We start from the raw sequence: 16,638 nt of genomic DNA, 5'->3' as shown, positions 1-16,638 counted from the left end.
TTTTGTCATTTGGCCTTGTCCCTTTAGGTACTTTCCATACCCACCAAAATGTATAGACGGAAGGTACTATTGTTGCTGTCACTTAACTGCTAGTTCTTGCCTTGGCCCCTTGGTTCCTCTCTAAGCATGAACAGACACGAGTTGGTATAAACTCTTATCAGTCACCAAGCTAGTCTTAGCCCCACTTGGTGGGGTGCTTACTGGAGGTCCCTCTCCTTGTGTCCTTGAATCAGGTGGCCCAGAACCCAGCATGGGCCCTTCTCCAGTGTCAGGCACTTCAGTTATTGGAAGAGTAGAAATGAACATGAACTGGAAGAGATTACAGAAGTTTTACTACTGATAGAGGATATCTATTGCCAAGTTTAAAAGAGATCAGTGACATTCCCACTGTGAGTCATACATGGACTAGATAAAATACTTGATTTATCAGTCTGCATCAGATAGCTCAACCAGATCTTGCTAAAACCAAGAGAATCCTCATATGGATCAGGTATCTTCAGCAAAGAAAAATTATTTCTTAGTTATAAATTGTGCCTTTTGTCTTTCTAGTTCTCTGGTCACAATGGGCATCTCTTTAGATCAGGGAATGTGAATGTCTCATATAGTCTTGACTAAAACAGAGAAATATTGAAACAAGTATCTTGCTGGTGATAGCTTAGTAATAATACCTTCACATGTAATAACATGGCCTGTTTACCTTTGAGCTTAACATTTTGGAAATGCTTAAGGAGAGAAATCATATGCCTATAAAAAAAACTGTAATACAATATAAGAAATGGTAATTGACTTTAAATCCAGTTTAAATATTAGGCAGTGTAGACTATCTATACATTCAGTGTTCTGAATAATGAATAAACTGATGACTTGGACAATTTTTACAAGTATCCTGAGGTCAGACATACTAGCCTTGATGGAAATGCAAAGAAATTCAAGTACCATTTATTGAAATCCTACTATGTTCATGGTTCTTTCCTAGACTGTTTGACTTGTAGAATTTCATTTAATCCTGTGAGTATTTGGTGTTATCCCAATTTTTCTGTTTTATTTTAAATAGAGAGGAATCTGAAGTTCCAAAACAATAAATAATTTGCCTGGAGTTAGCCAGTTAATTGAATCCGGAAATGTATCTCCTCAAATCCCATGATGTTCTCTGAGTTTGGCTCTCTCAAATAGTCAAATAGATATGACAATGCTAAGAGCGCTATAAGCAGGTATTGTTACTAAATAAGGATTTTGTTTCTTGAGGCCACAAAAATATGTGATTGGGGTCAGGTAAGCTTTCTTAAGTGTCCTAGGCTGAGAACAGTATATTAATTTCTAAAGGCAATTTTGTGGCATATATCCATTGATACTGTTTACTACTGAAACTTGGAGTGGTAAAAGTCCTCTCCCTCTCTCTGATTTAGGAGTACTTCTCTTGATGTGGAGCCTATCTATACATTCAGGGCTCATAAGTAAGTATGTGCTTTTTCTCTGTTATAAGTCAGCATCACTGTACATCAGCCTGATTAGAGTACTTTATTTTCTTTCACTTAAGTATTTGTGTTATATATTTTTTGTATTTAGTAGTGGTTTGGGGGAGGGGTTTTGGCTTTTCTTTTTTTTTTTCTTTTTTGGTAAATGTAAAAAAGATAATACAGTGTTAAAAACAAGTTTATCACTACCATAGATCCTTGCTGAAATTAGATTTTATTTGGATGATGTTTAAGTGTTATATATCTCATGCTTAAAATAAGTTGATGCAGTAAGGTTTAGATATTAAAAATTGGGACTTTTTTTTCCTTAAATATAATCTAGATAAAAATATGGAGAATTTTTAAATTATGACCACATATTGCATGCTTTTCATATTTCCAGGTAAGCTTAAGAAATAAACTAATTCACTTGATTTAGCACAGAGATTGGCATATTTTTTATATAAAGGGTCAGATAGTAAATACTTTTTCAGCTTTGTAGGCCATGTATTTTCTGTTGTATATTCTTGTTTTTAGCTTAGTTTTATAACCCCTTAAAGAATGTAAAAACCATTCTTAGCTTGAGGACTGTATAAAAACAGACCACTGGCTGGATTTGGCCCACAGGCCATAGTTCACCAATCTCTGGTTTAGCAGAAGAAGAAAAATGAGCAGTGCTTTTATACTATTTTTATTCATCGTAGAAAGCAGAAAAATAGAAAGCCATATGAATAATTAAGCATTCTTATTTCTAACGAGTCCTATTATCAGATTGACTTTTGGGAATAGAAATTGACTTTTATCTCTCAGAGGTCCAGTGCTTTGTGTGGTAATGAGCAGCAGTGGTGAGCAGTGTTACAGTGGTGGTGCTGACGGACTGATCCAGGGCTGGAATACCACCAATCCCAACATCGATCCCTATGACTCCTATGGTAGGTGTTTCCCTGAAGATATGAAAGAATACATTGTTTTCTTTTTACACATTTTACATAGCATATATAAGGATAAAATGAGATTTTTAAAAAAGTAAATTGGTAATAGGGAACAAGGTCTTTATTTTGTTAAAAAGGACTCTTGTATTTAGGAAATAATTTGATATTTATATGCTAGAAAAAAGAAAAGAATGTGTTATTCCTGAAAAAACAGTTCCTGCCCCCCCCCCAAGTTCGATTGATTGGAAATGCTGGCCTGATTAACAATTTTTTTCTTCATTTTAGGCATCTGTACATTACTTGATACATTATTACTAATCTGTAATCATGTTTCATTACTGTTACTACATATTCATTACTATTCTTGACAAACAACTGAAGGAAAATGAATGTTCATTTATTATTGGAGTGTGTAGAGGCTAATGATTTTTTAAACTCTATGACACCAGAATACTTGAAAGGCCTTAAAAATTAAGAAGTGCCCTTTTAGTCTTGGGAATAGTACAATGAAACATAAATCCACATTATAATCTATCACTAGATGTTACCATAAATTCTTTTGCAAAAACTATTGAGGAATTAACTATTTTGGTTTCCTTTTACGTTCTTTCTTAAATTCTAGAATGGTGTGGAGTGTCATATTTGTCCTAAAACCACATTTATTTTCATTCTCACTTTAGATTAATTTTATTACAAACCTAAGTAAAGATAAGAAAATCAATGAACAAAAATTTTTCCCAACATTTATTTAATAAGCATTTAACATATATTTTGTGAAAGGTAAACCCTCTCCATGTTTTTCCTTACTTCCTTTATCTCTCTATCAAGAGGATCAGTTGTCTTCATTCTGTCTCAAGCCAACCCACCCTTCCCCTTTTGCTCTTGACCTCATTCTCTCGTTTCTTTTGAGATTGCATTTGATTCTCTCTCACTCTTGCTCTTTCTCATTCTTATCTTAAACCTTGCCCTCTTTTCTCTCTTTCCATCCCTTCAGCATGTAAGTAAATATAGGTAACTCCAATCCTGAGCAAGGGAAAGCCTTTTCTTGACTCCATTTTCCTTTCTGGTGTCTTAGTTTAGTCTCTCTTTCCTTTACCATCTGTGTCTCTTTGGTGGTAATGACTAGAAAACACAGTCAGGAGTTACTAATTCCGTGTCCTTTTCCTGTGCATCATCCATCTGCATTCTGTCTTCTGGCTATCCCACTTAAATATAACGAGATTGTCAGTGACTACCCAGTTGGCTGATCCAAGGGGTATTTTACAGTCCTTGTTTTACTAGATGTATTGGCTCTCTGAAACTGTAGACCACTCCATCCTTTTTGAAATTTGTCTGCTATTGGCTTTTTTGACACTTAAGTCTGTGACAGTTTGTTTCCTAGCCTTCATGAACTTTTATTTTTCCCACCTTAGATATTGGCATTTATCAAGGTCCAGACCCTATTCATTCTTTGCTTTGTACACATATTTTTTTGTAAACTGAATCTACTTCTATGGTTTTACATGCTGTTGACTCATAAATCTCTTCTTTAAGCCTACAGAACATTTCAAAGTGGCCATCTCATTGCCCATAAATCCGAATAAGTTTTGTGTTTCTTCTCCCATATATTCTTTATTAGATGGTGGCACCGCCAAAATTACCCAAACTAGAAATCTAAGAGTTACCCTTGTTGCCTTGTTCTGTTTACTATCCACACCTTATTAATTACCTAGTCTTTTTGATATTACCCCCTAACTCTTTCTTGAATTTACCCCTTCTGCTTTGCCCCTTTTACCACTGCCCTCTCTTGGGTCTACATCATCCCTCTCCCAGTCTACTGAAGCAGTCCCTCTGCCTTCATCTTCATTCTCCAATCTGTCTTCTACACTTCAGTGAAGGTTACCTTACTAAATACGTACTTTACCCAGCTGCTCCTGGAAAACCCTTCAGTGGTTCATTTTGCCTTCGGAATAATTTCCAAGTACCTTAATATGTTGTAGAAATCCCACCTTAGACTAGCCACCCTCCTCTCCTCTGCTTCCTGCCTCAAACTCCACACTTGGATAAGGCTGAATAAGCCCATAAATTCCCTGACATGTCATGCTTTCTGTCCTTGTGCCAGCGGTGGCTTCCCTCTAGTGTTTGGCCGCCACCTGTATGCTTCAGGTGTCATCTCTCAGGGAGGCTTTCACTCACCCAGTTACCCTCCATGGAAACTGGTGTCTCTGTCACCGTTATTATACTTACCACAATGTCTTTTGAGACCAGGATAGTATTGTGTCTTAATTATCTGGGTGGCACCAGCACCTAGCATAGTCCCTGACACATTGTGTCTCCAATAAATATTTTATGGTATGACAGAGAGAAGGTAGAGGACAGATAACATTATTGGCATTTTATTTTATTTTATTTTATTATTTTTTAAAAGATTTTATTTATTTATTTGACAGAGAGAGAGACAGCTAGAGAGGGAACACAAGCAGGGGGAGTGGGAGAGGGAGAAGCAGGCTTCCCGCGGAGCAGGGAGCCCAATGCGGGGCTCGATCCCGGAACCCTGGAATCATGACCTGAGCCGAAGGCAGGCGCTTAACGACTGAGCCACCCAGGCGCCCCCATTATTGGCATTTTAAACTCAACACGTGTGAGCCATCTTGAGTACTGCTTCATAGAGTGTCTGCGCGGAGGAATAAGGAAAGTTTCCAGTTTGACTTGTATTATGAAATGGTGCTGCTGAGTGATCCCCCTTCCTCTTTCCTCCCTCCCTTTCATGCACATCATTCACATGTCAGTTATTGCTGCTGCAGGGTTTGGGGGTTCCTCTAGGTCTCCGTTCCTGTCCACTCGGAATAGCAGAGGCCCGTTGCTCCTGGGAATAACTACCATCCCTAGTATGGGGGCCCGGGGGGGAGAAGTGGCCCAAAAGAGCCAGGGGAGGAAGGGATCTCTGTTCACTTCCTCAGGGAAGAGTTGTGGCTTCTCTGAAGGTGGATAAAATTCAAATGATGTGTGTTAACATGCTTTTTAAAAAATCTAGACAAGTGGAAAGAAAAAAGGGAGGGGAGAGGGAAATACCTAATTTTCTTAAGGAGAGAAATATATACTTAAAAATTTTAATTTATAAACTCTAGACTCTACATTTGCATATTTCCAGGCCTCTTTTTAGTTACTGCAGCATTTCGGAAAAATAACAGAAACTAGGAGGCATGTTTTATACTGTTCTCAGGTGCTTTTGTCTGTATATTTAGTTTCTCTGGGATCTAAGTACCATTAGGATTTGTTTATTTTCTCTTGATTTTGCATTCTTGCTGTTTTGTATAGATCCTTCTGTGTTAAGAGGCCCTCTCCTCGGCCACACCGATGCCGTCTGGGGCTTGGCTTACAGTGCAGCCCATCAGCGCTTGTTGTCGTGCTCAGCAGACGGCACTCTCCGTTTATGGAATACAGCTGAGGTTGCTCCAGCCCTAAGTGTATTTAACGATAATCAAGGTACAGACTTTTTAAAAGTTACTCTAATGAATCTTTTATAAGATGTCTTATTGTAACAACAAGCAAATGAATAAGTAAACGATTCTACAAACTGTTAGTTTAAATTTAATCTGAAGGGGTGTTTTTAAGCAATGGAAGTATATTTGCTTGAATTTCCAGCTTAATGATTTTTAAAAGCACCGTATTTGGTGAAAGAGCACACATTAAAATGTTTTTTCAAAATCGAGATATAATTTATATACAGTAAAAACCAGGTATTAAGGATACGTTCCGTTGAGTTTGAAAATACGTACGTTTTGCACCTATCAAGATCTAGAACATTTCTTTCACCTCTTCAAAGTTTCTTTGTGTCCTTCCCAGTATTTCATTAAATCAGTGTATGTGTTTATTTACCTCTTGATGGACATGTGGGTTGTTTTCAGTTTTTGACTATTACGATCAAAGCTGCTGTGAACATTCATGTATTTTTTATGAGCTAATAAAGAGCTAGAAGTAGAGTTGCTGGGCGTTAGAAGTGGTATTGTGTATTTAACTTTATGTGAAATTGCCAAGCTTTTCCAAAGTGGTTGTGCCATTTTACACCACTGACAACAATGTATGAGAATGCCAGTTGCTTTACATCCTTAATTATTAACACCTGGTGTTGTCAGTCTGTTTAGTTTTAGCCATGCTGGTGAGTTTGTAGCAGTGTTTCATTGTGGTTTTAATTTGCATTAGTTTGGTGGCTAATTATTTTGAGCACTTTTTGTCTGTGCTCATTAGCCATTAATCTATCTTCTTCTGTAAGATACACATTTCTGAACTGTTTGCTTACTTTAGATTTTGAGCCAAATCAAAAGATAAGATTATATTCATACGTATCGTTCTATTCTGTTTATAAGTACACTCCAAGTTTAACCAAGTTTTACCCTATTCTAGATGATAGATAAAAATACCTTCTTTATTTTTGAGCTGTCATAACTTGTGTCTGGGTTTTGATGAGTTGCCTGCATCTATATTTGTATGATTCTACATACAATAATAATAATTTGAAATTTTACTTTTTTAATTCCATATTTTTGATGAATTAAAATTCCTAGTAAGAGATGGGCTTTTAAAGTAAAGAATTCCCACCATGCCAGTTTAAGCCTCCGGTTAGGTGGAAGCAACAAAACTTACAGTCCATACATGTTTTCCATTTATTTTCTGAGTAAAGGCCTGCATTCTATGAATATTTTAGCTGAGTAACAGGTAGAAGACTTGCTGAACAGGTAAGAATAACAAAATAAGGGCTAAAAGTAACAAATAATGTCCATTGAATGGCTGTGAGTTAATTTTTATTCTAATGTTGAGTCTTCTTTAATTCTTAAGGAAATCTTGTGACTGTTTGTTTTGCTATTTTATGAGGACATTTTCAAGTAGACCCTCTAATCACCATTCTCTGACTATGTTCTGACTCTCTTAGAATTGGGAATCCCTGCCTCTGTGGATCTAGTGAGCAGTGACCCAAGCCATATGGTAGCATCATTCAGCAAAGGATATACAAGCATCTTTAACATGGAAACGCAACAGCGCATTCTCACTTTAGAATCCAACCTAGATTCAAGTATGTATACCAACTTTAAATAGTCTTTGGATAAAATTTTTAAGCTTTATCAAAATTATAACTACCAGAGTCAGCTACAAAAAATACTTGTTATTATAAAGAGTTCTGCCTTTTAAATCACAGAACACAGTAACTTAGAAGGATATAATGACTTACGATTGATTTTTAAGACTTTGGGTTAAGTTTATGCACATTTATAACTATACTGTTTGGAATATCGTTTGACTTCCAAAGAGGAGTCAAATTTTATTTTATACCAACTGATTAGTTTTCAATTCTGTTTGAACACAATAATATTTATTCTGAATATAAAATTTTTTTCATTTCTCATGATTTCATTTTTAAAACAATTTTGTATTAATAATGTAATTTGACACAGCCTATTAGAACTTAATTTTGCATTAATAATGTAATTTGACACAGCCTGATGAGAATGTAGATCAAGTTGTGCCTCTCAGAATCTCAAATATGAAGCTTCTTATTGGATACAGAAAGTCAGGAAATAATTTCTCAGATTGTGAAGAAGATACTACAGAATTTTAGTGGTTTTGGCTTTTTAACCATTGCTTTCTATCTTTAGGCTTCATCCAGACAGTGATAGTTTAGGATGCAGTTGATAAAGAAAACTGTGTATACATATACTATTGTTTTAGTCTGAGAACTTGCTTTAAAAAGACTTACCCCGGCGTGCATGTATGCATCTGTGTGTCTGTGTGTGTCTTTCTGTGTGTCTTTCTCTCTCTCTCTCCTTCGTAGAGGGAAGCCTCTACTCATTTTCTCTTAAAAAATTCTCTCATTCCATTTTGGCTTTCTTCATTTTCTCTTCCCAGTCTGTTGTCCTTTGTTCTTTTCTGAGGTCCTGTGAGAATTGTTTGGGAAGTAGACATGAAGAGAGTTTTGAACTATTTGGATATAAAAGAGAGAGGCAAAAAAATTAAAACTGAGATTATGGAATAGAAAAAAGAATTCTTTTTGTGCCAAGAAACATAGGCTCTCAGTAAACTTAAACTCATTTTTAAATATATGACCTAAAGCTTACAGTAGTAAAATACAGAAAACAATATAAAACTAAGAAAGATGTGAACATTTTTGGAATTACCTTCAGATTTTGTGGTCAATTCTTTGAATGTCCTGAGTGGTAAATATTGATTTTTAATGACTGCTCTAAATTAATAAGATGTCAAGTCTGGCAATCCCATTTTTTTCCTTAAGTGTGTCAACTTTTTGCCTGATACTGGAAGCATTTTCTGAAGAAAACTGCCAAAAATGTTTTGAACAAAGGCAGCATTATTGGAATAAGTGATAATTATTTTGAATTATAATAATATGTACTGACATTTCCTAAATTATCAGTTTTATTACTTTAGAGTTGTGTAGTACAGTCTTTTTATTCCTTTCTACCGTGACTGCCCCTACCTGTTTATATTTGACTACGTTCTTCTTTTCTGGAATTTAGCAGATGTTTTTTTAAATGAAAGTTCTGACCAAAAACACGTTTCAAGGTGAAAGTAAATTGGGGGTGCCTGGGTGGCTCAGTTGGTTAAGTGTCTGCCTTTGGCTCAGGTCATGATCCCGGGGTCCTGGGATCGAGTCCCACGTTGGGCTCGTTGCTCAGCGGGAAGCCTGCTTCTTCCTCTGCCTGCCACTCTCCCTGCTTGTGCTCTCCCTCTCTCTTTCTCCCACAAATAAAATCTTAAAAAAAAAAAAAAAGAATTTAAGAGGATAAAGGATTTTTGTTTTAAAAATCAGAATAAACTTTAATGTCAATGGTGATTTGACTGAAAAAGTCAAAGGTAGTTGAAGCAGGTAATTGAGTACTTGTCGATCCAGTGAAAAGTAAATCATTTCTAAGTTGCAAGCTGAATATGAATACTTGGAAGATTTAGATTCATTGTTAGAATGGTGGTTGGTAGGCCTTCAAGTGATTTCTAGTGTTCTTTGCATTTTGCTTACTTGTCTGATTTACCATTAAGTGGAGAACTTCCTTGAAAGTATTACTGTATAAAAACTCTTCTGCCTGCTTCCATCATTTGATTTCTATCATAATTATTTCCTGGATCTCAATACAATTGAAGCTATTCTCAGAAACCTCTCTCTCAGAATACATGAGATATTTTACTTGAAGTATTTCTTTTCTGTTGTTACTTTCCTGCTAGATCCTACAGAGGATATTGTTCATGGTGTTTTATCTCCAGAGGGGGAAAAAAAAATCTGTATGCTGAGTTTTGAAACTAAATTCTTTGCTTAGGACCATTTAAATCAAGTATAACTGACCCAGAGCTTACTTCACATGGTCAAGTGACTTTTTGTTTTATTCTTAGATAACACGCTGGGTGGTCCTTTGCCCTTAACACTGGAAAAAGACTATCTTCAGTTTTTAAGATGTCATATTTTTAGGTACCACAAGAAAATCTAATAGAGTACACTAATGTTACAGCTATTTTTACCTATATTTACATTTTCTGTTTGAATTTAAATTCATAATAACTATTCTGAGATTAGAAAAAATTTTAACTTTTTTGAAATAATTTCAAATGTGCAGAAAGTTTCAAAAATAGTACAAAAACTAGCTACCCTTCACCCAGATTCACCATTTTTTAGCATTTGCCACATTTGTGACATTTGCTTTATCACTGTATATGTGTATAATTTTAAATTCTGAACCACGTAAAGAGACATCATAGCCTTATACCCCTAGATCCTTTAGCATGTAATTCCTAAGAACAAGGACATTCTCTGACATAGCATATTATCAAAATCAGGAAATTTAACAGTGACACTATGCTGTTGTCTAAGTTATTGTTTATATTCAAACTTGCCAGATGTCCCAGTAATGGACTTTATAAGAAGAGCATCCTTTCCTCTCCCTGGACCATAACATGATTTTTTTTAACTTTGACATATCTTAAGTTAGTATTACCTTTATATATATAGATTTTTTTCCTTTAAAAGAAGAATAAAGTGTCTAAAACTCACTAATTAAAAGGCTTTTAATGATTGACTTCCTTTTGATAAAAGACTTTTAGAATTACTTCTGATAGTTTAGGTACCATTTTTGGCAGCTTTGTGATTTGCATGAACCATCTCGTTAGGATAGAGGCTGTTACTGTCTTTGTCACATGATTTTGAGGGAGTCACAATTTTTTCTAGACCTTGGTTCATGCACTGTGGTATGGACCTAATGACATGTGGCCTGCCTGTCTCATTGTGCATATAATTGAAATTCTTTTGAAAGTTACTGTATAGTGCACATAATAGGATGCTGACTATTTTAAGATTCCAAACATGGTAGACTGTCAAATGAGGATCGTTTCTATTTTAAAGATTTTATTTCTTTATTTTAGAGAGAGAGCATGCACGTGCATGTGTGTGTGCAAGTTGGGGGGCGGGGCAGAGGGAGGAGGAGAGAGAGAATCTCAAGCAGACTCCTTGCTGAGCACTGAGCCTGACACGGGGCTTGATCTCACGACCCTGAGATCATGACCTGAGCCAAAATCAAGTGTCGGATACTTAACCAACTGAGCCACCCACGTGGCCCGATGACCATTTCTATTATGATGAGAAAGAGATTGAAGAGCTCAGAAGCTCCCTTTATCATATTTGTCACATGTTTATCACCTGAAGACAAATATGATAAAGGCTAGAAAGAGTGGAGATTTAAATTTAGGTATCACTGTGAATTGAGTAAGACTGTTGAATCACAGACCAGTACCTCTGAAACAAATAATACATTATATGTTAAAAAAAAAAAAAAAAAGAAGAAGATAGCAGGAAGGGAAGAATGAAGGGGGGAAATCGGAGGGGGAGATGAACCATGAGAGGCTATGGACTCTGAGAAACAAACTGAGAGTTCTAGAGGGGAGCGGTGGGGGGATGGGTTAGCCTGTTGATGGGTATTAAAGAGGGCACGTACTGAATGGAGCACTGGGTGTTATACGCAAACAACGAATCATGGAACACTATATCAAAAACTAATGATGTAATGTATGGTGATTAACATAACATAATAATAAAAAATAAATAAATTTAGGTATCGTCTACATGTAAATAATGATGGAACTTTATTAAAGCAGCAGAAGTATCACAAGTCGTCAGAGAATGAGAAATGTTAGTGACCCTAGGCTAAGCCTTGGGAGGCACCCATTGATTTTAGGTGGAAAAGAAAATTCTCATTTGTACGTACCTCTAGATTTGTCAGTATGGTATTGCTCAGCAGTTCTTCTTTCCTAACATTGAAATTATGAATAGTCACATAATAAATGAACTAAAGACAAATTAAAGTCACATCATTTACTTTTTTAGGCTCTTAGGTGAGTATTCAGTTCTCTTGTGTGAAGAAATAGTAGCTTTGACTAACTTATTGCTCTTTTTTTTTTTTTTTTTTTTTTTTCAGCCAACTCTTCCTGCCAAATAAATAGAGTCATCAGCCATCCCACTCTTCCCATCAGCATCACTGCTCATGAAGACAGGCACATCAAATTCTATGATAACAATACAGGTAAGTGTTTATTACAAAGTGATCAGTGATAAAGCAAAAAAATCCCCCCAAACCAAAAAAAAAAAAAACAACCCACAAACAAACGCCACCATAAGTATCCTGATTTGGGTGTTTCTTAGTGGTAATATAGTCCAGGAGTAGGCATGAAAAGAGATACTCTCCCAGCTCAGTTTCTGTTCATTCTGTATAGATCTGCTAAGAACTAGTCTTCATGGTAGCATATAGAATCATCTTGGTTTATTTAATACTAGTAGATACTAGACAAGGTTATGACTACGGACACAATGAAAAGGTCATTCAAATAGCAATAAAACTGATCTCTTGCTGTGAATATATTGGGGAAAAGTAGAAACATGTTGGAAGTAGAGACATATGATCATTATATTTTGTTTAAAATTGTTCAGTGTTTGAATAGCCTTAGTGTTAGAGATGGAAACCCTGAGTCATTTGGTTTACTTGAGTCAATTTTTCATGGACTACTCTTTTCTGTATTATAATATTGACTGTCTGGTCCTGATTGATTTGAATTAGGATATGTGGGCTTTCCCATTTTTTTATTGAATTGCATTTCACTAAAGGAAAATCCTGAGAAGCTGTGTTGGGAGAAAAACACTCCATATTAGCAGCCATATTTACCTGAGTATCTGCTATTGATTTTTGCTGACTTTGCTTAGCTGTGAGTGATGAGTAATTTAATATTTTAATCCCTTTCTATGTGTTGTTTCCACCAAAATTGTGGCCAAGTTTTCTCTCCGTTCCTTTGTCTTTGTCTCAGTCTCTTCTGTTCTCACAACCCATATAATTTGCCTATAGCTAAAGGATACAAAGTAGCTGATTAATAATGTCTGAGTCTTAGTTAATGAACATGACTTAAAGGAATATTTGTGTAGAAATGACTGACTTTTATGTTGTTATTTGAAAGACAAAAATATAATCTGAAATTTGAGCTTTTGTTTTTCATCATTACCGTGGCTGGAATGGGGAGGGAGACACATTGTTTTAGCTGTTATGGGAAAAGCTATTGATGCAGTAGGTACACAGAGAGGGGTGACTGGAGAAATCAGTGTAACAAGGGAGCTGGTGTATAATCAGGGATGAGGAAGGCCATTAATAAAAAGTAACAATCTCTTTTTTCCAAAGGCAAACTCATCCACTCCATGGTAGCCCACCTAGAAGCTGTTACAAGTCTAGCAGTTGATCCTAATGGCTTATACTTGATGTCTGGGAGTAAGTACATCAACTATGGATTATTTATTTATCCTTATTAGTTTCATGTTAATGTAATGTTTCCTTTCAATTTCTTTTCTTTTTTTTTCCTTTTCTTTTGATGCAGGTCATGACTGTTCAATACGTTTATGGAACCTAGAAAGTAAAACGTGTATCCAAGAGTTTACAGCTCATCGGAAAAAGTTTGAAGAATCCATTCATGATGTAGCTTTCCACCCATCCAAATGCTATATAGCCAGTGCTGGGGCTGATGCACTGGCTAAAGTCTTTGTATGACACAATGCATCATCTTCACCTTCTAGCTCTTTATAAATAATCAACTGCACAAAAGAGATACAGAAGACCAGGGCAAGAATCAGCCTATCCTGCCCTTTTGTTCTGCTGAAGGAGCACAGAGAACATTTGTTAAAGTATAGTTTTGCAATTCGTATACTGTTTTCTAAAACTAAGGTTTGTTCAGGTTGCTGCAAGCTCAGCTGAATCTGTGAGCCTGAAAACTGTTTCAAATTTTCCCCCAAATAGGAGCTTTTATTTCTGAGGTTGTTCTAATTCGCTAGGCAGGCCTGAGCGAACGTAAGTTTGGCTTGTCCCTGTTGAGTAAATAGGGCATGCTATAAGGGATAATTAAAAAGCTTGATGACTGGGAATGAGTAGAGGAAGAACAGAAATTTAGACCTAGTTCTCCCCTGAGAAATCTTGTTAAACACATTACACAAGTAATCTTGACCATATCTGCTGTACTAACCCCTATGTGCATAATGACCAGGCAGTGTTCAAATGAGTTTTTAATTTAGCTCTCCTTTCATCTGTGCACATAAAGCACCTGGCAAAGCGTTTTACCTATTAAGGGGGAAAAAAAAGGAAATGCAATAATATGTTAAATATATTATTATTCAGAAATACTAAACAAATATTTAGTTTGTAAGCAGATTTCTATATTGTATTACATTTTTGAAAATAGATTTGGTACCATTGTAAAGTTTAGCTGTCAAAAAGAGTTACCATTATGAATAGTTGATAGAGTCTGCTTTTACTAAAGGATTTAACTTATTCAGGTTTGAGATTGTTTATTTTTAAGGGCAAGCAGGGCATATCTTTATAATAATTTCTGTTAATTTTAAAAATTCACTTTATTCATGTGATATTTATAGTATCAGAGTGGTTATCTCATATCAGTGAAATCTTACCTTTCAGTGGTTTGAAAAGACGGAAGTTATCTGTGAGTACTCATTTGTCACAACCCACATACCATGCTTCAGATGACCTCTTGCTCTTTCTTTGTCTCTCACATTCAAATTATCTGACATCTACCAAAACAGTTTGTAATTATTATGTTTTAACAGCCCAAAGGGTTTGGTTAATGTCAGATACCTGCTTTTGCAGTAAAGCCAACTATTTTGTACCCCAGAAGTCCTCCATTAATATATCCAAGAATGGGAGCCCCCCTGGAAATCTGGATGGAAGAGTTCAGTGCATAACCTTGGCTAAAGAGTTCTCTTTCTCTTTCCCTGCCCCTACCCCTCCTCCATTCTTTAACTGGAATACATAGCATGTTTTAATAGACAGTGTATCGATACCGTTTCTGGGGAAAACTGTCATAAAGGACCAGGCTTCCCTGAGCTCACCTAGCCTGTGACCCACATGTGGTCAGCTCTTGGTATTCCCATGACCCCACTCTTTGGACCTAATGTATAGACTTCATCCCTACAACTGTCTCACCTGTCTTCACACTCTCGTTTGCCCCAAATGTCAGAGACCAATGTAGAAATTAGAAATAAATTACTAATGCCCAACGTTTCAGCAAAATGTATGTATGATAGTTCTCAGATTTTAAAAATACATATCCACAAATATTTTAATCTTTTAATAAAGTTACTACATTCCTCTCCCCACATAGTCCATTGTCATAACAACGACACCTCTGATGATATGTGTATCTACTCCTTGAAAACGTATTCTGGTGGTGATATGGATAGTAATTGACAATTTTTCTTTAAAATTTCTGTTTTCTGCCTCTCAGAGTTTTGAAGTATACAGGCAAATTTTCTTTAAAGATGTGTGCTAGGTTTGCCTGATTGATATACAGATATGCTTTAGTATTTTGACTCAGCTACCTTTTCATTTCATCTGTGCTTTGGTTAACAGTGGGCCCAAGGGACTCCTTTGTATAATCAAATGAATTGACCTGGACTTGAGCTACCAGGTGAACATTTATATTATTCCCATGCAGATAAAGAATTACACATTTTGTTTGGTGCATTCCTCTTTTGGTTCTTCAATGAGTGAAAAAATGGTGTTGCTGACCTAACATTCATAGAGGGATACTGGAAAATTCCAGTCAGGTGCCCTTACTTGGCATATTTATGACAGATTAAGCTATTGTTCTACCAGTTACTGCTTTAATTACCTCTCAAGGTCTTCAGTGCCTGCTTTACTTATGCCACTGAAATTCTCAAAACCAAGACATTCTCTTCCCCTGCATTTTATACCTCATGGTTGAAATTTTTCTGTTAGTGAGTGGAAAATGACCATGAGAAAGGTAGACTGTAGTGCAAATGTTGGAACTGTTGAAAGTTCTTTAGCAAGCCAGTGCGTGCCATTGGAAACTGTACACAGAAACAGAGATTTTTCTCCACTAGCACTGTGTGATCTCAGCCCAGAAATGAGCCAAAGCTGTCTTCCAACCAGATAGAAGCATAGACATGCGTCTGATTCCCCCCCCCCAGCCTACAGAAAATTTAATGAACATCCGCAATATGAACAAATTCAAGATTCAAACAGTCATTGAAATGCTTTCATAGTGCTTGGTTTGTAAATATTTTGGATGAAATATATTGGGATAGTATGAAAATCAGCAGGAGATGTGGGTCCCCTGCCCTATTTTCATATGCTGTGGATACATCTCTGGGAGCTTGTAGCACCCTTCTCAAAACCCAGATGTCATATGGAGCTCATTTGCTACTCGAACCCTAGACAGATATTTAACATAAGTGATATAATGACCTTCAGTATTTTTCTATTGAACAAGTTTAGCAATTTTTGCCATTAAACAGATAATTAGTTATGCAAAGTATTTAGCTTTTATAATCATTTTAGTTATGACTAAAAGGGGGGAAATTATGCTGCATCACTGATAATGAACTTTGTGAAAAATTTTTTGTTTATCTGACTTTCATTCCTTCAGTATTCTTGCTATAAATTTCTTTTGGAGATAATGATAAAGATTTATTTGAAAATGTCTAAAATGTATGTATATTTTATAAATATATATTATATATATTGTAAGAATATATATAATATATATAGACTATATATATACACATATATATGTATGTGTGTGTGTGTGTGTGTGTATATATATATATATATATATATATAAACCATAGGTGCATTTTACTGTTTTGTATTTTTGTTTTTAGAGGTAGTGTACACCGCAGGTAATGATGAGTATGATGAGTGTTGTGCTGTTTGCTTTTG

At 35.8% G+C, this 16,638-nt stretch overlaps 1 protein-coding gene across 2 annotated transcripts in view; it reads left to right on the top strand.

The window, feature by feature from the left end:
- Positions 1 to 16,396, top strand: part of STRN (striatin) — a 93,266-nt gene extending 76,870 nt beyond the window's left edge. The window contains exons 12-19 of one of the 2 annotated variants that reach the window (XM_044918761.1): positions 1,407 to 1,454; positions 2,265 to 2,386; positions 5,684 to 5,851; positions 7,296 to 7,436; positions 9,240 to 9,242; positions 11,830 to 11,934; positions 13,075 to 13,161; positions 13,268 to 16,396. In XM_044918761.1, coding sequence (XP_044774696.1) covers positions 1,407 to 1,454; positions 2,265 to 2,386; positions 5,684 to 5,851; positions 7,296 to 7,436; positions 9,240 to 9,242; positions 11,830 to 11,934; positions 13,075 to 13,161; positions 13,268 to 13,437 — 844 coding nt within the window. In that variant the 3' untranslated portion in view covers positions 13,438 to 16,396. The remainder of the gene's footprint in view (positions 1 to 1,406; positions 1,455 to 2,264; positions 2,387 to 5,683; positions 5,852 to 7,295; positions 7,437 to 9,239; positions 9,243 to 11,829; positions 11,935 to 13,074; positions 13,162 to 13,267) is intronic. The other variant, XM_021697518.2, reaches the window with a different exon arrangement.
- Positions 16,397 to 16,638: the final 242 nt, after the last annotated feature.

The sequence above is a fragment of the Neomonachus schauinslandi genome, chromosome 10 (assembly GCF_002201575.2).
Source record: "Neomonachus schauinslandi chromosome 10, ASM220157v2, whole genome shotgun sequence".
Taxonomy (NCBI): Eukaryota; Metazoa; Chordata; class Mammalia; order Carnivora; family Phocidae; genus Neomonachus; species Neomonachus schauinslandi.
Note: the sequence above shows the minus strand (reverse complement) of the source record. Positions and strands in the feature narration are given on the sequence as shown.